At 48.5% G+C, this 24597-nt stretch overlaps 1 protein-coding gene across 7 annotated transcripts in view; it reads left to right on the forward strand.

Moving 5' to 3' along the window:
* Positions 1–24597, forward strand: part of AP2A1 (adaptor related protein complex 2 subunit alpha 1) — a 41037-nt gene that overhangs the window by 4376 nt on the left and 12064 nt on the right. For 4 of the 7 annotated variants that reach the window (XM_063138470.1, XM_063138474.1, XM_063138472.1 and 1 more), the window contains exons 2-13: positions 3496–3564; positions 6188–6330; positions 8335–8528; positions 11527–11656; positions 12201–12302; positions 15961–16069; positions 17022–17172; positions 17852–18020; positions 19372–19509; positions 19693–19875; positions 21113–21210; positions 23567–23798. In XM_063138470.1, coding sequence (XP_062994540.1) covers positions 3496–3564; positions 6188–6330; positions 8335–8528; positions 11527–11656; positions 12201–12302; positions 15961–16069; positions 17022–17172; positions 17852–18020; positions 19372–19509; positions 19693–19875; positions 21113–21210; positions 23567–23798 — 1718 coding nt within the window. The remainder of the gene's footprint in view (positions 1–3495; positions 3565–6187; positions 6331–8334; positions 8529–11526; positions 11657–12200; positions 12303–15960; positions 16070–17021; positions 17173–17851; positions 18021–19371; positions 19510–19692; positions 19876–21112; positions 21211–23566; positions 23799–24597) is intronic. The other 3 variants (XM_063138471.1, XM_063138473.1, XM_063138476.1) reach the window with 1 other exon arrangement.

Raw genomic sequence — 24597 nt, forward strand, 5'->3', positions numbered from 1 at the left:
CATTGTCGCACTGCTCTAACAGTCAGGAAGTTTTTCCTGATGTCCAGCTGGAATCTGGCTTTCTTTAACTTGAGCCCGTTATTCCGTGTCCTGCATTCTGGGAGGATCGAGAAGAGATCCTGGCTCTCCTCTGTGTGACAACCTTTTAAGTATTTGAAGAGTGCTATCATGTCTCCCCTCAATCTTCTCTTCTCCAGGCTAAACATGCCCAGTTCTTTCAGTCTCTCTTCATAGGCTTTGTTTCCAGACCCCTGATCATTCTGGTTGCCCTCCTCTGAACACGCTCCAGCTTGTCTGCATCCTTCTTGAATTGTGGAGCCCAGAACTGGACACAATACTCTAGATGTATTGTATTCCCAAGTGCTGATGCTTATGAGAGGGTATAAACACTTGGAAGGAGTCAGATAAGTCCCCCTCCTCCACCGCAAAGCCTAAGGCTTAATAGTTTAGAATGGGATGTTGCGTGGAAGATATTTGAGTCACAGGTGCCTGTTGCATTGAAAAGAGAGGTGGCTGCTGGGGTGGAGAGAACTCTAGAGAAGTTTCAAAGGAGCAACAGTTCATGCTGTCTGGAGCACTCACCAAGGAAGGTACAGGCAGACGAGGAAACATTGGGGAATGTGTGGGCAGCCTGAGCCGGAACAGCCAGAGCGGAGGCACTTGACGCATTCTGTTTTGGAGATGAAGGGATCCTTCTGCTGTCAATGTGTGAAATCTCAACTTCCAAAATGGCCTTGTCTCTTGCCCAGGATTTCGCCTGGGAGCACTGTGTCCTTTAGCAATGGTGTAGCTAAAGAGGGGCGGACAAGTTCAGTGTCTGGATTGGAGATCCCCCAGGAGGCCCGTGGAAGTGGAAGAGCAGGATGCAACAAATAAACACGTTTCACAGGCCTGTCGCCTAGCCGTCCCTCCGTGTTATGGATTTCCTCGAAGATACACTCATGCCGACTTTAAGGATCCAACATTTTTCTATTTAGGGTGATAGATCTCCATGTGAATCTAGGGGGTAGTGAACCTGTGGCACCCCAGATGTTGTTGGGCTCCAACTCCCATCATCCCCAGCCAGAATGTCAGGCATAATGGGAGTTGTAGTTTGACAACATCTGGAAGGCTGCAGTTTCCCCACCCCTGAAAACGGTTTGCCCCCTCCCCATCTGAGAGGGGTGAGTGAGGGACCCTTATGTGGCAGGCTCTCAGAAAGTTGTTCACCCTTCCTAATTTGACAGTTCGTTTGGCTGCACTCACACACTGTTGACAGGGTGCTATTGGGACAATGACAACAAAAGATCAATCACGGCTGTTTAATTCTATGAATCTGGTTTTTTTTTTTTTTAAGGCACCTGGCAATGTATTTTGAGGAAGCAACCGTTTTGCTTTAAGAAGCAGATTTTCCTGCTTCAGTCACGACGAAAACAAGGACTGGGGTGTGTTTGTGTAGCCTTCTGTTTGTGGCAGGTGGAAGAGGTGGGGAATCTATTTTGGACCTGTCTGCTCTTTTAGTCAAAACATACCATGTTGGGGAACGCCTTAGAGAGGACCGCCTTGCACTGTGTGGTGTAAATCATCGCCCCCTCCCTGCAGATAATTTTCCAGCGGTATTGGTGCATCACTTTAAGCCAATAGTGATGGCTTAAACCAGCATGCTTGTGCACATAGCTTGTTTGTCCCTGCCTTGCACTGTCCGAACCCAGAATTATGATTAAGTGCACCCAAACAAGCCAGGATTCATAAGCCAACAACAACCCCTGGTTTAAAGCTGGTTTATAATCCTGGCTTGTTTGGGCACACAAACCATCATTCCCAGTTTGGACATCACAAGAAGCAATCCCCTTCCTAGTTACCCACTTGTGTGAAGGGGGGGGAAACCTGTATCCTGGTTGTCTCTTGCAGTAATGTCTGACACACTTTGCCCTGTTTTCCAATAATTCGCTGCTCCTCCCCCGCCCCTTTCCTGAGCCAGCTCCTTGTATACACAGCTTCTTCCTTCCCCGCTCAAAAAGCTCGGCCACCATGCCTCTTATACACAGCAGCACCTACAGCAGAAGTAGTTGAATGTGCAAGGGATTCTGTGTACCTGTTCCTGCCCTCTCCTGTATGGCGGATTTGTTTGTGGGTCATCTTCTGCTTGATTGGGGTGGTGGTGTTTCCTGGGCCTCAGCCCTTGTCACTGAACTCTTGTAGGAATGGGATCAACACTTCCCTTCTTTGTGGGAGGCCCTGCTTTCAGTACAGCGCTACTTAAATCAGGAGCTACGTGGAAATGAAGTCTTTGCTCTCCGGGTGCCACCATATACAGCAGGGGTGGGCAACCTCAGGCCCATGAGCCAAATCCAACCCTCCTGTGCATCCAATGTGGTCCTCCAGGGTTCACCACAATGCCACCCCCCTCCCCTGGACACCCCCTCTTCCCCTTGACCGCCAATCACTTGGTTTCCTGGCTCTTGTGCAATCCTCCCCCTTCTAAAAGCTTGAAATGACTCCTTTAAGGCTTAGTTACTGTCAGTAAGAGTTTTAAGCTAAAATATATTGGCATTTTTGGGCCCTGCTCCTTTTGCCTATCACGCTAGAGAACCAGTGTAGGGGAGTAGTTGGAGTGTTGGGCTGGGACTTAGGAGACATGGGGCTCATCTACACCAAGGAGGATATTGTACTATGAAGGAAAAGGAAAGGAACCTCTCATGCAAGCACTGAGTCATTACTGACTCTTGGGGGGACGCCAGCTTTCGCTGATGTTTTCTTGGCAGGCCTTATAGCGGGGTGGTTTGCCGTTGCCTTCCCCGGCCGTTATTACCTTTCCCCCAGCTAACTGGGTACTCATTTTACCGACCTCGGGAGGATGGAAGGCTGAGTTGACCCAAGCCGGCTGCCTGAAACCAGCTTCCGCTGGGCTCGAACTCAGGCCGTGGGGAGAGTTTCAGCTGCAGAAACTGCTGCTTTACCGCTCTGCGCCACACGAGGCTCATTGTACTATGAAAGCGGTATATAAAAGGCAGGAGCCACACCAAGCAGCTTATAGCAGTATGAAAGCGGTATATAGTATGTGTCAATGGGTCCCAGCAGTTGTCAGTGCACTTCAATACAGCTATAAAGCAGTAGTGTGGCTCCTGCCTTTAATATACCGCTTTCATTGTGGAATATCCTGCTTGGTGTAGATGAGCCCATGGGTTCTAGCCTCTACATGGCCATGAAGCTCACTGGGTGACTTTGAGCCAGTCTCTGACTTAGCTTAACCTACCTCACAGGGTTGTTGTGAGGCTGAAATGGAGAGGAGGGGAATCATGTGTGTCACTTGGATGAAAGGTGGGATATAAATGTAACAAAGTAATAAATGTACTGTTGTTTATCCCTCTTCTCCACATCTCCCACCCCAGACTTTCTTTCTTGATGTGATGTGTAGGCGTCACATCAAGCACGTTGTCCAGGTGGGTTGAGTGGGCGATGTGCAGAAGAGGCCGGCATTTCTCCTCTTTGAATCCCTCTGTCTTTTGTTTCCAGGTAAGAGCAAAGAGGCTGAAATTAAACGAATTAACAAGGAGTTGGCCAATATCCGGTCCAAATTCAAGGGTGAGTCCTTGCAGTATTTTCTCCTCCCTTCTTTTTCTCTCTTTCTCTCCCACCTTTCTAGCTGTTTCACACCAAAGATGCCTACAGCAGCTCCATGACTCAGCCTGACGGCTTACTCACTGCCTCTCGTTTTCTTTCTCTGCCTCCCCACCCCCTGACCATGCTGATCTGTAGCCGCTGCCTAGATTGGTTTAGCTCCTGTTGCCCATCTTTCCTAATTCCCTCTTGGCGATGCTCAGCCGAAAGGTGCTGTGAGCGGCACGTCCACAGGCGGCAGTTGAGGGCTGACCCCTGCGGGCTCGGGGTCGAAACGCTAGGCAGCTGGACAGTTCTAGCTCTCCAGCTGGGACATTGAAATGAACATGGAAAAAGGTCTGGTTCCCAGGCTCTCTGATTTACCCAGAAATCCCCTGTCTCCTCCTGGAGAATCCAGGAGCGGCTGGTGCCGGCCCAGTCTATTGCTCCATTCAAACTAGTCTTGTCCAAAGGAACCCGGGAAATCTTTCTTCCAGCAGCCTTTTCCTTTTTAGCCCATGGACCGCCAGCCCCTCCCTCCTGGATCCAGAGATTGAGGGGGAAGATGGAAGGCCTCTGGAACATGCCTTCACCTGGCCAGGGTGTCCGGGGAGGCGATGTGTCCTGTCTTGGAGAGGGGCAATTTTCTCTGTTTCCGCTGCCCAAAAGTACATAAAGTGTTTCTGTTTTTTAAAAATATATTTTTTAAATGGATTATATAATTTAACACAAAAGAGCAAATGCAGTTTCAAAAAGTAGGACAACCTTAACACAATCCGTCTCAAATTCAATATTTTTCTTGCTTTTTTCCAGTCTAAGTTGTATTATAATCATTTATAACTGTTGAACAACTTTATTCCAATCGTTATTCTTTTGTCTGCAATACTGAAAAGATTAGTCCCATTGAACTAAAGAATCCTTTTTTGTAACTTGACTCCCCCCTATTTTTTTGATAATAGGAGATCTTATGCATTAATACTCTATGCCAAATATTATTTCCCCATCCCCTTAGAAATTGAACTTTCTGTTTTCCCCCATTTATTGCTGAAACCAACATATTTGCAGTCATCCATTTATTCTTACTTGCCAGCAATCCATCTGTTTTACCTAATAATAAAACTATTGAGACACTTTACTTGAGATTAGCAGGTTTTAACAAGCTCCATTCCACTACTGTCTCTCTGGTCAGGACATTGGATAGGGGTTGGGGGGAGGGATGGGTACTCGAGATAACCCAATTAGGCCACCTTCAGTAATGGGGCAAAAACTAACCTATTTGCCTGAAGTCCACATATGGCTGAGGTCCCCAGGCTTCAGTAGAAATGCAACATCCTTCCTTTATTCCACTGAATCTGAGGCTACTTCTTTGAACTTGATTCCTGGTATTCCCTCCCAGAAAATCTAGCATTTTTGTTTCCTGCTCCTTTTTCTGACAAACCTCATTTTCTCTCAAATCAGGGGAAATTCTCGTTGTCAGGAAATCTCCATTGCTCTGAACTACAGGGGGAAAAATTAGGAATTGCCTGTGGAATCCAGAAATAGAACCCATGTTTTGTTGCTGAGTTGTGAACTCTGGGTTGTTTAAACCATGGGGTGTCGTTATGTGTGAGCCCAGAACTGTAGGCTATTCATTGATTGTTTTGCTAGGCTACAAAGGTGGTGGGCAAAAGTGATCAAAACCCCCAGCTGCTCTACATGCTAGTACTACAGTGCTGCAAAGGCATTTGGGATGCAGGGCAGGGGCAGGTAAAGGAGGAGGTTAACAAATAACTCAGTGATGGAGAAAACAAAGCACAGTTTGTTCAGGCATTTGTCAGACAAACCCTGGGTAGGGCAACCAACTATGGGTGTTTGTACACACTGACCCAATTCACACATCACGGTGGCAAAACATTGGTTATTTAACCCATGATTTGTTGTTGGGTTAGCCTCTGGCTTGTTTAGCCCCATACACAATCCAGCGGTTCTGGGCTTGCACGTCACACTGATGACCTCTGTTTGTGTCGATAGGAGGTTGTTTACAGAAAATAGAAGCAGCTAGCATGCAATGCTTGACCCTGCAAATCATGGGTTAAATAACCCACACTATGCTACCGTGATGTTCAAACAGCTCTACTGATGTTGCACACATCAGAATAAACAGGATTCCTCCTTCATCAGGAAGAGAAGGAGACTCCTCCATTCTTCTCTGCAATCCTGGCTAGAATATCCTGGAAAGGAAAGAAGGAAAATGTTTATTAGTCCTTGCTAACCCTCAAAGTAAACAGAGCTTCCAAGGCCCAATTCTGCCACTAGGAAAATCTGCTGAGCCAGGAATTGCCCAAGCCCGAGAAACCCTATCCTGGGGATGGGAATGGGCCCAAATGGTCCAGAGGGAAATTGCAGAGGCCATGTAGAAACTGGAAGGTGGTCTAAATGTCCCTGTATGACATACACCTATCCCTGAGCAGTTTCCAACATGAAGGCATTCTGGGAGGTGATAGTAGGTGGTCATGGAGCTGTTGTAGCTGACCTTTCCCTCTCCTAGTCAACTTCCTACGGGGCCAGTGACCTTCTCCCTGGCCCTCTCCCCCCACACACACACTAATATCACTCTTTCCCCTCTCAGGAGATAAAGCCTTGGATGGTTACAGCAAGAAGAAATATGTCTGTAAGCTGCTGTTCATCTTTCTGCTCGGCCATGACATCGACTTTGGCCACATGGAAGCAGTCAACCTGCTGAGCTCCAACAAATACACAGAGAAGCAAATTGTGAGTAGGTCTGGGGGGACTGGGGTGGGGGTAGGGGTCTTCCTGGTGGTCCCACATAGATCCGTCCTCCGATTGGAGTCCACCAGGGGAAGAGCCTTCAGCGTGGTGGCTCCCCTCCTGTGGAATTCCCTGCCTCTGGAGGTCAGGCAGGCGCCAGCTTTATACTCCTTTCAGCGCCTCTTGAAAAAAATCATTATTCCAGGAAGCCTTTCCGTAATATCCAGCCATGAGTCACTGTTTTTGTTTCTTTTAAAATCTGTTTTAAGTGTTTTATTCTGTTTTTATTTTCGTTTTATCTTGTACACCGCTCCGAAATTTTCAATGGGGAGCGGTATATAAATATTGTAAATAAATAAATAAAATAAATAAAACAAACAAAAAAACCCACAGGTTCTGGTTCTCTCTTTGCCTCAGTTCCCAATTTGAAAGAAAAATGTGAACAGTAGCCTACCTTCCAGACTTCAGTGTAACGACAACTCTGAATCTGTATATAATTTATTCAGGGACACTAATATTTATTAGTAGCATTGTTATTATTCCCCACCCCCCGGCATCCCCAAAGGACGTTCGTGAAGCATACGTCATTCTCCCCTTCCCTGTTTTACTTCACAACAACTCTGTCAGGTAGGTTAGGTCAGAGGGAGAGAGAGGCTATGTGGGGGTTTGACCCTGGGTCTTCCCCATCTAGACTGATACTCTGACCTCCAGATGTTTTGGCCTACGACTCCCATCAGCTCTCACAATTGGCAATGTCAGGTAGGGCTGATGGGAATTATAGGGCAAAACGGATAGAGGGCCGTACCACATTGGCGCCCATGTAAGTTAAATGACTAAAATCATACTAATAAAATAAAATGTGCAAGTCCATAACTTGTTGTGTACAACATAAAACCAAACAACTCCACGTTCTGCTTCAAAATTATGACAGGCTTTAGTGGCTGTTTTTGAAAAACAACCCCCCCCCCCCCCCAAAAATGCGGTAAACCCTACAACAGGAGCCTCTGGAAACTGACATAGCTTCAAATCATCTGGGGCAGAATCTTCCTTTAGGGAAGCTCAGGGTGGACCATACGAGATGCCCCATATTCCGCTTTTAGGTCAGTCGGGCTAAGAGAATGCAATTTACTCCAAACCCTGTGACTAAAACCTTGTTCACACAAACAGCATATGTTTGTGGACTGTACCACTTTGAGCTCTGGGGGGTGAATGGCATGGTTAGATGACTTCCCATGGTGGGGGAGGTCATCCATATACATAAACATTAGCATATCAGGGAGAGGTCCTGCATTTATAATCTTTCCTCTGGTATCTGGGGGGGTTCTACGTACAGGAATTTATTTATTTTTTAAAAAAGGAAGGAGCATTTGATTTTGCAACACCCCCACGCCCTGCAGTCTGGGCTGGTATTGTTCAGGAACTAGTATTATTATTTTATTATTTTAATCCGCCTTTCACGGTGCACTTCCCCCTCAAGGCAGTTTACAATACTACAAAAGCATGAACATGCAACTGCAATTAGTTTTCCGGCTTACCTGCTGCTTTGTGAGAGCCAGGCCTGGGTGGGGATTTGAATCCAAGGCCCTGCATACCATTTCTCCTCCCTCTTACAGCTCCCTCGCGTAGTTTGCTCTTTCTCCTTGTATTTTGCGCCTTTTGTATCAATGTGACTGTAGGTAGTAACATCCGGGTCTTAAATAAAACAGTAGCTCTTCTTGCTGACAGTCGAAAAGAGAAAACGACCTTGGGCCCTCCCGGGTGCTTTACAACTAACCTCCATCCAGGTGCAATGGATGGAAATAGTTTAGCTCCTAAGGAATGTGTCAGCACGACCCTTTATCTTCCTTGGGGACTTTGGCACTTTTCTCTGAAGGGACAAGGCAGTGACCCTGGAAGTGCCTTGGGATGCTATTTGGCTCACCAAAGGTATGCCCATGCCTCTCCCACAATTCCTGGCTCACCACTTCCTGTCTCTCTCTTTTTCTCTCTTCCTGTCCACCGTCTTAGGGCTACCTGTTCATTTCGGTGCTGGTGAACTCCAACAGTGAGCTGATCCGCCTCATCAACAACGCCATCAAGAACGACTTGGCGAGCCGCAACCCCACCTTCATGTGCCTGGCACTGCACTGCATCGCCAACGTGGGCAGCCGCGAGATGGCCGAGGCCTTTGCCTCTGAGATCCCCCGCATCCTGGTGGCCGGGTAAGGCAGCGCCATTGGAGAAAGGATTGGCTGTGTGAGGGCAGGAGTCAAGGGGCGAGGGAAGCTGCCTTAAGAACATAAGAATTCCCATGCTGGATCAGACCAAGGGTCCGTCTAAGCCAGCACTCTGTTCACACAGTGGCCAACCAGCCATCAGCCAGGGATGAACAAGCAGGACATGGTACAACAGCACCCTCCCACCCATGTTCCTCAGCCTGGATCTAATACTGCATCTAATACTGGAGGTAGCACATAACCATCAGGGCTAGCCATTGATAGCCTTTGCCTCCAGGAATTTATCCAACCCCCTTTTAAAGCCATCCAGATTGGTGGCCATCACTACGTCTTGTGGTGGTGAGTTCCATAATTTCACTATGCGCTGTGTGAAGAAGTACTTCTTTTTATTTGTCCTGGATCTCCCACCAATCAGCTTCGTGGGATGACCCCGGGTTCTAGTATTTTGAGAGAGGGAGAAAAATGTCTCCCTATCCGCATTCTCCATACCATGCATAATTTTGTACACCTCTATCATGTCTCCCCTTAGCCTCCTTTTCTCCAAGCTAAACAATCCCAGTTGATGTAAACTTCCCTCATAGGGGAGATGCTCCAGCCCCTTCATCATTTTAGTTGCCCTTTTCTGCACTTTTTCCAGCTCTGTAATCTTTTTTAGGTGTGGTGACCAGAACTGTACTTATACCAGCCCAGGCTCTCTCTCTCTCTCTCTGGTTCCGTGTTGTCTACACTGGCAGTGGCCTCTCCAGCATCTCAGTCTTTTCTACCACCTGCCATCCGACCCTTATATCTGCAGATCCCAGAGACTGAACCTAGGACCAGTGTGGGCTGGTGGCTCTGATTTTGGTGGGGCTTTGAATCCATTCCGAGTTTTTGTCAGATCAGCTCAAAACTCTAATGGAGCTACCTGAAGTGCTGAACCCTGTCCTCAAAATAGCTCTTGGATAGCTCCTTTAGACTTCCGGCTGTTTCTGCTGAAACCCTGAATAGATTCACAGCCCCCACTGAAATCGAAGCTACCGGCCTCTACCGCCTGGGACCACCCTGTATGCAGAGAATGAGCCCTGCTGCTGAACAAGGGGTGTATTTATTTATTTTTCTTATTTCTTATTTATTTTATTTATTATTACATTTATATACCGCCCCAGAGCCGAAGCTCTCTGGGCGGTTCACAAAACTTCAGAACCTGTAGAATCTCAGAACTGAAGGCAAGGGTGCAGCATCTCAGGTCCGGGGTCCCAACCCAGCACCGCCTGAGACAGTGGTGGCGATACGGCTGGAAATTGGGGCCAATGCCCCCCACCCCCACCTCAAATGACCACCCAGAAAGCGGCAGGTGCAGAAGGAAACTCGGGTTTACTCTTGTCGTCATGAAGTTGCTGTGATTTCAGTGAATTTATAATGAAAAACTGCTATGGGACCTTCTTTAAAAAATCAGGGTTGGCAAATGGTTTTGGTGTTGGTCAAACGCTTCAGAAATGGTTTTAAGCACTGCAAGGACAGTTGGAGCTGTGGAGAGACGTGTTCATGGTGAGCTTCATAAATAAAGTAATACACACAGCCGTCTAAATAAAGTACCGTATTTCTTCGATTCTAAGACGCCATCGATTGTAAGATTTAATTGTTGTAAACCACCTAGAGAGCTTCGGCTGTGGGGCGGTATATAAATGTAATAAATTAAATAAATAAATAAATAAGACGCACACTAATTTCAGTACCACCAACAGTACCACCCTTGCTCGGCTCCGTCCATTTTCTTCTGCTGCCCCTTACGCCTGGAACGCTCTTCCAGAACATTTGAGAACTACAAGTTCAATCGCAGCTTTTAAAGCTCAACTAAAAACTTTTCTTTTTCCTAAAGCTTTTAAAACTTGATGTTGTGCAGACTTTATACTGTTAGTTTTTCCCTACCCTGTGCCTGCTTACCCTACCCTGTGCCTGTTTGCATTCTCTTCCCCTCCTTATTATTTTACTATGATTTTGTTAGATTGTAAGCCTATGCGGCAGAGTCTTGCTATTTACTGTTTTACTCTGTACAGCACCATGTACACTGATGGTGCTATATAAATAAATAATAATAATAATAATAATAATAAAAAAAAAAGCTTTGATTCTAAGAAATAATAAACGTACCTGCGATTCTAAGACGCATCCCGTTTTTAGACAAGTTTATATGGGAAAAAAGTGTGTCTTAGAATCGAAGAAATACGGTAATACACACAGCCATATTGAAGCTCCAATATGCTGGTATCGTAGATGTTTTTGGCCCCTCCCATTTTGGCTTTGGCCCCACCTCTTTTCCCTTTGGTCCCACCCCCGCTGGAATGAGCCCCTCCCCGAGAGCATTTCTGAAATGGAATCCAGCCCTTGGGCTGAAAGAAAATCTGCATGCCTGCCCTGAGGAAAGTCTCCCCTTTCAAATCCAAGCATGATTCAGGAATGTGATGAGGTAACGGAAGTCACTGACACTCCAGCTCCTCATTAGCTTGGTTTGCTCCAACTTGTTCATGTTCACTGTAAAAGTGTCCCATTTTCAAAGATCAAGAGTCTTGAGCTAATTCTGAACCAAATTTCGGCTTCCTAGCCAGTGTGGGAGTAGCGTACCCATTTATGTTTCGACTGTACCATTTCAGACCACAGGTGGGAGTTCACATGATAGGATGTGGAGAGCCAGTGTGGTGTAGTGGTTAGAGTGTCGGACTGGGCGTCAGGAGATCCGGGATTTAGTCCCCACTCGGCCATAGAAACCCACTGGGTGACTTTGGGTCAGTCACAGACTCTCAGCCCAACCTACCTCACAGGGTTGTTGTTGTGAGGATAAAGAGGAGAGGAGGAGGAGGATTATGTACGCCACCTTGGGTTCTTGTAGGAAAAAAGGGCGGGATATAAATGAAATAATAAATAAAATAAGAATAAAAATAAGGCATCCTATTGGCTAACCATCCTCCCCCTGCCACCCCATGTTTTGTCTATAATTGCACCCCAGTGACACCATGGACAGTGTAAAGCAGAGTGCCGCCCTCTGCCTCCTCCGCCTCTACAAGACCTCGCCTGACCTGGTGCCCATGGGAGAGTGGACGTCGCGCGTGGTGCACCTCCTGAACGACCAGCACATGGTACGTCACTCCACTCCCCTCCCCTCCCTAGCTTTTGCTTTCAAATGGCCAGTGGGTGGCATCTCCTGCCGTCCCCACAGTCATCTGCATGTGGTATGTCCCAGCCACGCACACCCAATCCCTGTCACATGGTACATCTTGCTGCGAGCATTTGGAACTGTTTCCTTCCCACCCCCCACTTGTACCCAATGCTTGGTTCATTCAAAATTAGCGGTGCCAGAATCTCACAGGGAATTCCTGATGATCTGTTTCCTGACTTGGTGGTGCACTCTGCCCATGCTTAAAGTAACTCCTTTCCCATCAGCTGGTAGACTTGTAGGAGATGGAATGTAAGAAGCTTTAGCTACCGTGCAGCCCCTCCAGTTTACCCCCAAATGCCCCTCCAGGGTTGGGTTGCCATGCTGGACACTCTGCATTTCCTGTCTCACCGTCAAGACGGCTTTCGCCGCTTACCTGGTGGGAGTGGGCAGCTCACACTTCCTGCAGCTCCTGGGGCTGTGGTCTCCCTGGGTGCCCTATCTTTGCCCTCCCCCCCACAACACAGGGCGTGGTCACAGCTGCCGTCAGCCTCATTGCCTGCCTCTGCAAGAAGAATCCTGACGACTTCAAGACGTGCGTCTCCTTGGCGGTGTCCAGGCTCAGCAGGGTGAGTCCCGGGGTTTGGGGTAGAGGGTAGCTGGGAGCAGATTCTTCTGCCTTTTCGTTACTATGTGACTGTTCGTTTTTATTCAGAGTTTATTTGTTTGACTTTTTGTGGGGGTGCTTGGGATTGCTGGAGGATCAGTGCTGGGGAGCTGGACTTGTACGTGGGATCCAGGAATCCTAAGTGGCTGCAGATAGTGAAGTCGGGAACGAAGCTGAAATATCCAAAGGCTGCAGGCAAAAGTTTGTGCACATTAAAAGGCAGCCGGTGGGGTTATTCAGTATCCAACTGTCTCCGCAGAGGCCTCCAATGAGGGAGGAAGCAGCAGCCAGGCACCTCTCCATCGTGCCTGGGTCCAGCTCCAGCTGAGAGCCCCCTCCCTCCTGCTGCCAACTGTCAACTTTAACTGCTGAACTTTGCAACTAAGATTGTAGTGCCTGAATTTGCTTTCCTTTCCCCCCTTCTCCTCCTTCTCCCTCCCAGTCCCCTTTCCTTTTGTGTCATGTCTTTTAGATTGTAAGCCTGTGGGCAGGGACTGTCAAGAAATACTGTTGTAAGCCGCCGTGAGAGCCTTTTTTGGCTGAATGGCGGTATAAAAAATGCTTAAATAAAAAAATAAAAGACACTTAGGGCGCAGTGCTATGGGATGCACCCTGGATACTCATAAGCCACTGAACTCGGAGGCTTACGAGTACCCTCTGCAGAGCATTTAACTAGGTGGGCATTTTCACCCATCCAGTGGAGGCTTTGGGGAAGGGGAGGGAAGGAGATTGGAGCAGTCATAGGATTTGTCATATGGGTGCTGCCCTGGTTTCTTCCCCTCCCTGCCCCTGGGAACACCTCCTTTTCCCATCTTTATGCTCCATTTTGTGACCACAGAGAGAGAACCAGCGCGGTTCTCTCTGTGTCGCTTATGATGGGGGAGGGGCATGGTTTCTTGGCTCTGAGCCTGGAGCCCAGTTTATGAGCTCGGAGCCAGGAAACCAAGCAATCCCCCAAACGCTGTTTAGGGGACGTAGGATTGCTCCCTTATTTACTTATTTATTTATTTGAGAAAAAGCATATACTGCATTTTTTTCTTTTTTAACAAATTAAATAAATCCCAAAGCAGTTCATAAAACAAAATAACAAAAACCAATCAAACCAATCAATGAAACAATAAAACAGGAAAACATCTCAGTTTAATAAGCAGGGGTAGCTGTCAGTGTTAGCAGCAAGGGAAACGCCCAGGCAAACAAATGTGTCTTCAGTTTTTGGCCAAAACGATCCACGCTAGGTGCTAGCCTGATTTTGATGAGGAGATCATTTCATGTGGTGGGTGCCACAGTGAAGAAGGCCCTCCACTGCACCATGGCCAAGCTAAGATTAGTTGGTTGTGATACAGTAAGCAAAGCCTCCCCTCAGAATGTAAAGACCAGGATGGCCTATATATTTATTTATTTATTGCATTTTTATACCGCTCAATAGCCGAAGCTCCTTGGGTGGTTCACAAAAACTAAAACCATTCAAAGTATAAAACAAACAGTATAAAAACATGATATAAAATACACGTTAAAAAGTGATTAAAAACATACTACACATGATTAAAACATCTTTTAAACATCCTTAAAACATTCTAAAATCTCACTGGATAGGCCTGCCGGAATAGATCAGTCTTTATTGCTTTTTTAAACTCTAAAAGACTGTCAAGTTGACAAATCTCCTCCGGCAGGCCATTCCACAATATAGGACTTTTGATATATCGTTTCTACATTTTGCATCATGGTATTTACTGCGAGCGGGTTGCAGGGTAACCCACATTACTGAGGCTGAAGTAATGTGAAGTAATGTGACAGGAATATGGGGCCCATGCCAGGAAAAGAAGGGGGCAGAAGGCTGACTCAGGTGAAACCATAGAGGGAAGAGCAACACAGCTGTGGAGGCGGTGAATGGCTTTGTCTTTCTGACATAGGACCAAGAAAACTGAGATGAACCACTGTCTCACCCCTTGCAGCCAGGGTTTGTGGCTCATAGTCTTCAGAATCATTTCTTTAGGCCATTCCTTCAGAACAAGGGCCTACTTGTGAGTAGGGAGGTGGAGCGTGGAATAGCAAAGAGCTTGGAGGAGGCAGGAGAAGGTTCTCCTGGGCTGCTTTTGGGGCACTCACAGTTGCTGTCAGCCCTGGGAGGAAAGCTCCCATTGATGCCAATGGCAGCCTTTCTCCCGGGACAAAAACCAGTGTAGGGGAACAATTTTATCAGGACTGCAGCAAGGGAGGAATGTGTTTCCCCCCGCCCCCGGTACATTCGATGAAAACTGGGCCTTCCCCAAACCTGCTCTTGTGTGTTTGGTTTAAAAAAAAAAAAAGATGAAGAAGCAAGTGTCACATTTAGCATTTCTTCTAGCTTGACCCTCAGAACAACGCTTCCTCAGGTGCTGGCCACAAATGCCCCTCCTTTACCTGAGATATGAAATTGGTCACAATTTGGCAGTATTGTTCCTTCCCCCCCCCCCTTTCCCTCTTCAGCTAATAGAAGCTTTGAGGAGGGTAGGGCTTAAAGTGGGGAAATGGCTTTGAAGGAAATTGCCCCCCACCCAACAAAGTGGGGTTTAATTCCCTCACGTTGGCCCCGATCCAATTCTCCCCCCCTCCCCCCCACGACTGCTTTTGAGCGCATCTAGTGTGGCCTTGGGAGTGAGGCGTAATGTTTTTTATGGGATCAGGGTGAGTAATAAGGAGGTTCTAATTTAGCCAACAAAAAATTAAAATCAAAAGAAGGATTGATAAAAGAAGGTTACATATGTCAATGGTTTTCATATTTACAAATGACGGAAAGGTTTAAATTAGATTTTTAAAAGCCTGTGGTTTTGAACAAACAAAATCTGAATTTGAAAGGGCGTTATGTACAAATGATGAACGCGTTATTGCAAAAATATATAAACTTTTGTTGCAATTTGAAACAGAGGAAGAACAAGTAAAGGATTGTATGATAAAATGGGGCCAAAATGTTGGCTATAATATACCAATGGAACAATGGGAAAATATGTGGTCAAGAGGCTTAAAACTTACTTTGAGTGCTAGCTTGAAAGAGAACTTTTATAAGATGATGTATACGTAGATGGTATATGTCTCCTTCTAAATTGGCTAAAACATATTTATTTATTTATTTATTGCATTTAAGCCAAAGACCTCTGGCCGGTTTACAAAAGTTAAAAACAGTGAACATTAAAAAGTATACAAAATTTAAAACCATCAAAAACATAAAAACAACAGTATAAAAACAACGGTATCTATTTAAAAACAACAGTTCGGGGGTCCGTTAAAAAACGAACAAACTTAGCGTTGTTAAATGCTGTTAAATGCCTGGGAGAAGAGAGAAGTCTTGACCTGGCGCCGAAAAGATAACACTGTTGGCTCCAGGCGAGCCTCATTGGGGAGATCATTCCATAACTGGGGGGGCCACTACTGAAAAGGCCCTCTCCCTTGTTGCCCTCCTCCGAGCTTCCCTCGGAGGATGGCAACATAAAGGTGTATCGGGAGCTTGTTGGAAATGTGAAGAACAAGAGAGGCGTAATGGCTTTTATGGGAACAGGGTGAGTAATAAGGAGGTTCTGATTTAGCCATTTTTGCGGCCCCTCGCTGATGCTGCGTGCCGCTCCTCTTGCATCCCCTCCCTGCAGATCGTGTCATCGGCCTCCACAGACCTCCAGGACTACACCTACTACTTCGTGCCAGCACCCTGGCTCTCGGTCAAGCTCCTGCGGCTGCTGCAGTGCTATCCTCCCCCGGGTAGGAAGCGGCCTAGGATTTCGGTGTGTGTGCATGTGTGTGTGAGAGAGAGAGAGAGAGAGAAGGAGAGAGGGAGAGAGAGATGGGCATCCAGAGAAGAACGCAGCCAATCCAGCCTTCCAGAGTTCCCCAGGGGCCCACACCTCCTTCCCCTGGTACCCCCCCTTTCCCCAAGCTGCTAGTTGTTTGATTTCCCCAGCTTTTCTGCAGTCCCCCCTCCTTTCTAGAAGGTTGAAATGCCTCCCCTAAAGCTTAGAGATTTTATTTATTTATTTATCATACGTATACCCCACTCCTCAGCCAAAAAAGGCTCTCGGAGCGGCTTACACTTAGCAAAAAAGACAGTCCCTGCCCTCAGGCTTACAGTCTAATAAAGACATGACACACAAGGAAAAGGAGTCCAGGAGGGAGGGAGGGAGGAGAGAGAAAGAGAGAGAGAGAGAGAGAGAGAGAGAGAGAGAGAGAGTGAGTCCAAGAGGAGCAGGCCCCGATGTTACTTCTGCCTGCTCCTGTCCCCTCGATTGGCAATAAGAGCGTTATGCTACAATGTGCTGGTATTTTGGCCCCACCCCTTTCCTTTGGCCCCGCCCACCAGTGAAATACGACCTCTGAAAGCCTTTCTGAAATGGAATTCGGCCCTCGGGTTCTGCACCCCTGGGCTGCTCTCCCAGCTCCCCTCTTTTCCTCATTTGAACGTCAGAGAAGGAGGTTGGAAAAATCCTCCTCCTCATGGAAGCCTTGAAACCGAGCGTGCAATGGCGAGCCATTACTCCTGAGATTGAATGGAATGAGTTGGCCCAAGGGAGTATCTTGGGGAGAGGGCTTTGGGTGGGTGGATAGGGAAGTGCAGTGAGAACAGATGCTGAGGGCCGGGAATTCTGGATTTTTCTCCTGCCCAAGCCCCTTTTAATAGGCCTTTGCCTGGCCCTTGCACCTTCTACTTTCCCCACAGAAGATGCAGCAGTGAAAGGACGCCTGGTCGAGTGCCTGGAGACCATCCTAAACAAGGCCCAGGAGCCGCCCAAGTCCAAGAAGGTTCAGCACTCCAACGCCAAGAACGCAATCCTTTTCGAAGCCATCAGCCTCATCATCCACTACGACAGGTGAGCACCCAGCCTCCTCGACCTGAGGGGGAACGCAACGACAAACACAACTTGAAGCCGGGGTCTCCAACGGGGCTCCGACAACTCTCTTGGTGGCCACCAGACTCCTGGCCCCTCCTGATATTTAGTTTATTTCTTTAAATTATTGTTTTTTTTAATTATGAGGCTGCTATGCTCTAAAGTGAAGTTCCGCCTGCTTGCGCCATCTTTATTTGAGTTCAAAAAAGTGTTTTTTTTGTTCTGCAGTGCAGGCCCAACCTCTGCTTCGCACTTAGGTTCTTGGGCAAGTTACTTTTTCTTTAAGCCTCAGTAGTTTGCCGCTTGAGAGAGGAGTGTGTTTGTGACTGGCCAACCCTCCTTCTGCTCCCTGGTAGCCGTTGTACGAATGGGCAAGCCCCGCTCCATGGCAGCCATTTTGTGAGAGCGCCCATGACATTCTGTCAGAAAATCCCAAGTGTGCCCAACGTCCTGGTTTGAAGGTGTTTAAAGGCGTTCCAGTCTGGCGAGCGTTTTAGTGGTCCTCTTGGCCATCAACCATTAATGAGTGGCGGTTTGAAAGAATTGGGTTAGAGTGGGGGGGGGGGCGTCTTGCTGATACTCTGGGAGTCCTGAGAGGTTTGCGGTTGGCCCTGAGCTACAGTGCCCGGCCTGGAGTTAATCCTGTCTGCTTTCCCCACAGTGAACCCAACCTGTTGGTCCGGGCGTGCAATCAACTAGGCCAGTTCCTACAGCATCGGGAGACTAACCTCCGCTACCTGGCCCTGGAGAGCATGTGCACCTTGGCCAGCTCCGAATTCTCCCACGAGGCCGTCAAGACCCACATTGAGACCGTCATCAATGCCCTCAAGGTTGGGATTTGTAGAGACGCGCACAGAGCAAACAGGGAAGACAGCTTACGTGATGAGTGTGGGTGGGGGCGCGGGTGTAGGGCTGAGTGCCCATGGCCCCCTCCTCTCAATTCTCAACCTTATTTTTTGAGGGGTGAAATTGTAGGGTTTGGGCAGCTTTCACCAGAAATTCTCCAGGGGTGGAGGGGTGGATACGTAGAATTCTCCCAACGGTTTGCCAAAGAAAAATTCTCAAGAGTTTTATCTCAGTTCATACCGAATGAGACAGTATTGCTAGTCCTTGAAGGGAATGGAGGCAGCCAAACTGTTACATTTAAAGCCCAACATGGCGATTATTTAAAAGCAACCTGCAGGAGGAATAAAAGGGGGGGGGGAGTCAAAATGGCTGCATCTACAGTCAATGCCGTTTGCTAAATCAAAGAAACGTTGCTTTGGCCTCCATACAGTTTTGCGTAGAGGTTTTGCAGAGCCCTCGTTGCGCTAAAGTTTCCCAACACCTCCAGCCATTATGCTGGCCGGAGCGGATCCAGAAGTGTCCTCCAACACATCTGGAGGGCACCAGGTTGGGGAAGACTGGACTAGACTCTATTAGGAGCCATGTTTTTGTGCATGGTTCTGTAGTCATCACGGTTGATGATTAGTCGACCCCCACCCCACCCCCCAGGGCTTTGTTGCTGGGGGTTCTGGCTGGAGTTCAGTGACTGGTGTGTGGGGGGGCATGGTGGACGACAGCATGGGGTGCTGAACCTCTTTCAGCTTGAAGTCTGAATTCAGTGTCAGAGAAGCCTGGGGGAGGCTGCTTTCGAGTGGGTGGGCAGGGCCCCAAAGGCCAAATGGGGCGGGACCAAAAGCAAGGGGGCGGGGCTAAAAATGTGTAACCCCATATATTGTAGTTAAAGCTCTTACTACCACAAATTCAGTCTTAGGAGAGTCATTTCCACCTTTTAGAACAGGGAAAAAATGGTGTAAAAGCCAGAAGACCGCCAAATGATATGGGGCCTAGGGCCAGGGGAAGGAGGCGTGGTCTTCTGGGTAACCGCGGAGGATCGCTTGTGATCCCAGGCAGGCTGGATTTGGCCTACTGGTCTGAGTCTCTGCACCTCAAGGCTAAGAGGTGGAAGAGGGAAGGCAGACGTATCTGCTGGAAAGCCCTCAGTGTGGTGCCATCTTTATCTCCTTCTCGCTCATCCCATTCCGTGGCACTGCTGGCCTGTGCTGCAGCAGGTCAGCAGAAGATGCCCGCTGTGCTGTTGGTACCTGCATGGGCCAACGCGGGGGCTGGAGCAAAGGCTGGGGATACGCCAAAGGCAAGTGCTTGGATCTCCCTGCTTCCCCCACCTTCTTTTCCCAGACTGAAAGGGACGTCAGCGTGCGCCAGCGGGCCGCTGACCTCCTCTACGCCATGTGCGACCGCACCAACGCCAAGCAGATCGTCTCGGAAATGCTTAGCTACCTGGAGACAGCCGACTACTCCATCCGCGAGGAGATTGTGAGTCGGGGCTCCCGACGCAGGGGCGGGAGCGGGGAAGAGGTGGTGGAAGGCCAGGCGTGTTCCTCCATCAGGCTGGATTCCTGTGAAACCGAGTCAGGGGGGTGTTCAGGTTTGCTCAGTCTGGCAGGGAGAGGGCCTGGCAGCAGCGTAAGGGGCCGGCTTCCATTGTCCTTCTCCCAGGTGCTCAAGGTAGCTATCCTGGCCGAGAAATACGCGGTGGACTACAGCTGGTATGTGGACACCATCCTCAACCTGATCCGTATCGCCGGGGACTACGTGAGCGAGGAGGTGTGGTACCGCGTCATCCAGATCGTCATCAACCGGGACGACGTGCAAGGCTATGCTGCTAAGACTGTCTTTGAGGTGGGTGGGATTGATGGGGGGATGCTGACCGTCTCTTCCTCCTGCACTTCTAGCTCTGGAGAGAGGCCTTTCTCTCCCCTTATGGGGGCATGAGCTGTGTGTGTCTGGTTGCCTCGCTTGAGGCCCACTATTGATGTGAAGAAGCTCAGGAGGAAACAATTCTATTAAATCTAGGTGAAACGTTCCTTTTATTTCCAATGTGCAGGGCTGTGAGTGCCGCCACTTACGTCGGCCAAAACAGCGTCACACCCACACCCAAATGGGAGATATCAGCCGGCATGGGCAACGCCGAGGTTTGCCGGAATAAAAAAACACCTTAAGAACACCTCCCCAAGGGATGGGGAGGAATCAAAATAAGCTCAATGAGGACTGAGCAGGCTAAGTGGCCACAATTCTCATTGGGCTGTTGTGGAGAGGGAATGGAAAACCAGATAGGAGGAGGAATGGAATGGAGCCTCCTGGAGGAGGGCGTGGCCGGCTGCTTGGAACAGCACTCCAGTATTTTGTTGCAGATCCCACTGGTTCATATTCCAAAGATGAATCAATGAACATGTAAGCGGGCCCCAGGTGTTTGGATCTCCTGGACGAGGCCCCAGATCTATTACCTAGCCTGCATGCAGACGCCCCTGCCGACAGGAGCAGCTGTGGGGGCAGGGAGTGGTCTGCCTTTCCCGTCCTTTTCTCTTCAAGGGACACGTGTACCTGGCTCCAGAGTCCATGCTGCTTGTCGCCCCTTCCCCCGTGAGGCTGACCGTTCTGTTTCTGGTTTGATCAGCAAACCAGGGTTACCCAATTATTATTTTTATTTGCTTTATTATTGTTTTCAAGGCTTTGGGCCTCCTTTCTCTTTTTTTTTTTGCACTTTGGCCGGCCGCCTTCCTTGCTCCAATCAGCACTCTGCACACAGGCCTGTCCGGAGAAGCCGGAAAGGTGCTTAACAATTGACACAAGGGCCCAGCCAATCAGCGTTGTTCAAATCTGGCTTAAACAAACAGTGGAGGGGGAAAATGGTGTTTCTCCTGAGGCCAGTCCTGGGGAGATGGTTGTCCTTATATTCCAGTGAAGGCACTTCCAGAGCTGGCTCCCCACTGAATTTATGTCTGTGTGGGCAAAGTCACACTGACTGGAGTCTCTGAAAGAATCTAAAAAGGCCCGAGGCAGCTTGGCCAATTAGTATCATTGCTGCCTCCTCCTTGCCCACCCATAATGCATTGCATATACGTTTCATTTCCTCTAGGCCCTACAGGCTCCCGCATGCCATGAGAACATGGTGAAAGTTGGAGGCTACATCCTAGGGGAGTTTGGGAACCTCATTGCCGGAGATCCTCGGTCCAGGTAGGGAATGATGGGAAGAAATGAAGTGGCTGAGGAAATCACTTGTCCCTCCCTCCCTATCTCAGAGGTTTTAGGAGGGTTCAGATATATCCTTCTCTCCTTTTTCTTATCCCCAAGACAGCCTAGTGGGATACATTAAATGGGCCTCTTGCTCAAGGTTATCCACATTCCAATAACAACAACAACACTACCACAAAAACTTATTTTCATAGTCTGTGCCTAAAGGTAATCATTGTAGACCAGGAGTAGGCAAATTGGCACCCTCCACATAGTTTGGACTACGGTTCCCACCATTAGTCATGCTGGCTGGGGCTGGTGTTGTATTCCAAAACAACTGGAGGGCACCAGGTTTCTTACCCTGCTTTAGGCCAGTATTTCTCAATGTTCTGACGTCAGTAAAGTTTACTTTTAACGTTTGCCAAAATTAAGACTGGCCCGTCCTCAGAGGAGACCACCCCAGATTCACAGTTCTGAATGTACGTCCTGATTTGGAAAGGGGCAGTTTCCGAGCAGTGACTCTTTGGGGATGCGACAGACAGCCTCCTCTGAGGAGAGGCAATTTGTTGTGGGGCGAGACCACAGCCCAGTGGGGAGAGCGTTGGCTTTGTTTACAGGAGGTCCCAGCCTCAATCCTTGGCACCTCCAGCTCAGCTAGGTGTGGGCAACTTGTGGCCCTACAGATGTTTTGGCCTACAAGTTGCCCACCCCTGTGTTGAAGGATTAAGTGGCAGGTGATGGAGAAAGGCCTTTCCTGAGATCTTGGAGAATGACCCTGACAGTCAAAGTAAGCAAGACTGAGCTAGATGGAGAAGCAGTCTGACCTGGAATAACGCCACTTTTTACATTCCTCTGTTGAGTCTCTGTGTGAGATGTGACTAAAGGACCCAGTTGCATCTGATGCAGACACACGGCAGGATTTCCTGCCTTTGCAGTGGCTGATTGAAAGGAAGCAAAACCAGATCAGCAAATCACACAGAGGCATGGCAGGCAGCCTCCTTTGTTGGCGGGCCTGTGGGGTTCACAAGTGCCTTGTAATTTATTTCTCGCAGCCCCAAAGTGCGTTCCGTGACACTCTCTGGGAAGGATCATTGGAGACAAGAAATGGATGAGGGTCTAGGTAGAGAGAGAACTTTGCAAAGGCTCATTTCCATGAGTCATCAGCACCTGTGACTGAAGGCTCTATCTAGATCATTGTTGTTGACCCGCTGACTAGTAGCAGTTTTCCGGCATCTCAGGCATCTTTCCCAGCCCTACCTGAGTTGCTGGGGACTGAACCTGGTATTTTCTGCATGCAAAGCTCATACTCTACCACACCGGGTCCCATGCCATCAGAATTTCACCTTGGCTTAGTTCTGACTGCTCTAGCAAGCCTGGCTGCGGACTCATATTACAGGTGGCTGTCTCTCAGGATGTAATGCTCCCTTACCACCAACGAAAAAGAATCCTGCATGTAGAAAACTAGCTTGTCAGGGAGAAGGCTAGAAATGTCCTCCATGTCACCTAGTTATCTGTGAGAGAATACATTTTTGGGATGGAGATGTACATGATCGAGGCAGTCTGAAGTGGTACAGTCCAGGCAAGTTTACAAAACTCATTAAGAACTAGGCCAAGTATTTTGGGGAGAAGGCTAGGCTCGGAGCTGTCTTCCTGACATGCTAGTTTTCCATGTGCAGGGATGATGGTGATTATTTATTTGAATCGAGGATCATTCAATCATGTGAACCCTCACCTCCTGTGGTACAGCCCAGACAGAGGTTTACAATCTCAATGAGAAGTAGCGCTACTTTGGGGAGGCTAAGTGCTGTAGGGATTTATTTATTTATTTATTTATTTATTGCATTTCTATACCACCCAATAACCAAAGCTCTCTGGACCGTTCTCAAAAATTAAAACCATTCAAAGTATAAAACAACAGTATAAAACCATGATGTAATATACAATATGAAAGCACAACCAGGATAAAATCAGCAGCAATGCAGAAATACAAATTTAAAACAGCAAAGTTAAAATTAATGTATAGACTGTTGAAGTACTGAGAGAATAAAAAGGTGTCTGAAAGAATATAGTGTAGGTGCCAGGCGTACTTCCTTAGGGAGCTCTTTCCACAGCCGGGGTGCCACAGCAGAGAAGGCCCTCCTCCCGGTAGCCACCTGCCTCACTTCCTTTGGCAGGGGCTCATGGAGAAGGACCCCTGAGGATGACCTTAGGGTCCAGGCAGGTACACATGGGAGGAGGCGTTCCTTCAGTTCAGGATGCTCCAGTTCAGACCCCGTTCCCTCACCCATAGATGCCTGCCGCACTGACTCCCAAGCACCACTGGGGCACCCCATCTCACCCCTTCGCCTTCCTCCCTCAGCCCGCTGGTGCAGTTCAACCTCCTCCACTCCAAGTTCCACCTCTGCAGCGTGTCCACGCGGGCCCTGCTCCTCTCCACCTACATCAAGTTCATCAACCTCTTCCCCGAGACCAAGGGCACAATCCAGGAAGTGCTGCGCTCGGACAGCCAGATCCGCAACGCCGACGTGGAGCTGCAGCAGCGCGCCGTCGAATACCTCAAGCTCAGCTCCATTGCCAGCACCGACGTCCTGGTGAGGGAGGGGCCGGCAGTGCTGACGGAAGGGTTTGGCCGGTAGCCAGCCGAGCCATTTGTCTCAGGGGAAGGCTAGGTGGCTGTTTTCATAGAATCACAGAATCACAGAATAGCAGAGTTGGAAGGGGCCTACAAGGCCATCGAGTCCAATCCCCTGCTCAATGCAGGAATCCACCCTAAAGCATCCCTGACAGATGCTTGTCCAGCTGCCTCTTGAAGGCCTCTAGTGTGGGAGAGCCCACAACCTTTCATTACGAAGGATCTGTCAGCTCTGATCTGAGGGCAGCTGGTTTTGGGAGCATCAAACAATGAGAGGCAGGCAGCTTCTTTTTCAGTTATAAGGGTGCTTCCATTTATTTAGCCACCCAATAACACACATTCTCTGGGCTGTTCATGAGGTAAAAAAATTATCCAGCTGGCTCAGAAGGGCTTCTTTCTGTGGGTATCAAATCAGAACCATCCCTTGGTATTAATATATGTGGTCAGAGGCCTTATTCCTGCCCCTTTACCATAGAACATCCCCTGATTTCAGCTACTTTGCTGTTCTGAGAGAAATTGAGAGAGGAGGCCTAGCAGCCGGAATGGGGAAGTGACAGGCCGTACAGGGCCTCGTATTAGGGTCAGTACAGTGAACAAATGACCCATTTACCCAACAGTTGGTCACACTGTTGTCAGCATCTTCAATCTCTGAAGCAGGGGTGCAGAATCTTGGGCTCAGGGGGGAAATTTGGCCCACCAGCGTTCCCAGATGGCCCCTTTGCCTCCCAACCGCCAATGTCTCTTGTGCCTTTTAAATA

Source organism: Elgaria multicarinata, chromosome 11, assembly GCF_023053635.1.
Source record: "Elgaria multicarinata webbii isolate HBS135686 ecotype San Diego chromosome 11, rElgMul1.1.pri, whole genome shotgun sequence".
Taxonomy (NCBI): Eukaryota; Metazoa; Chordata; class Lepidosauria; order Squamata; family Anguidae; genus Elgaria; species Elgaria multicarinata.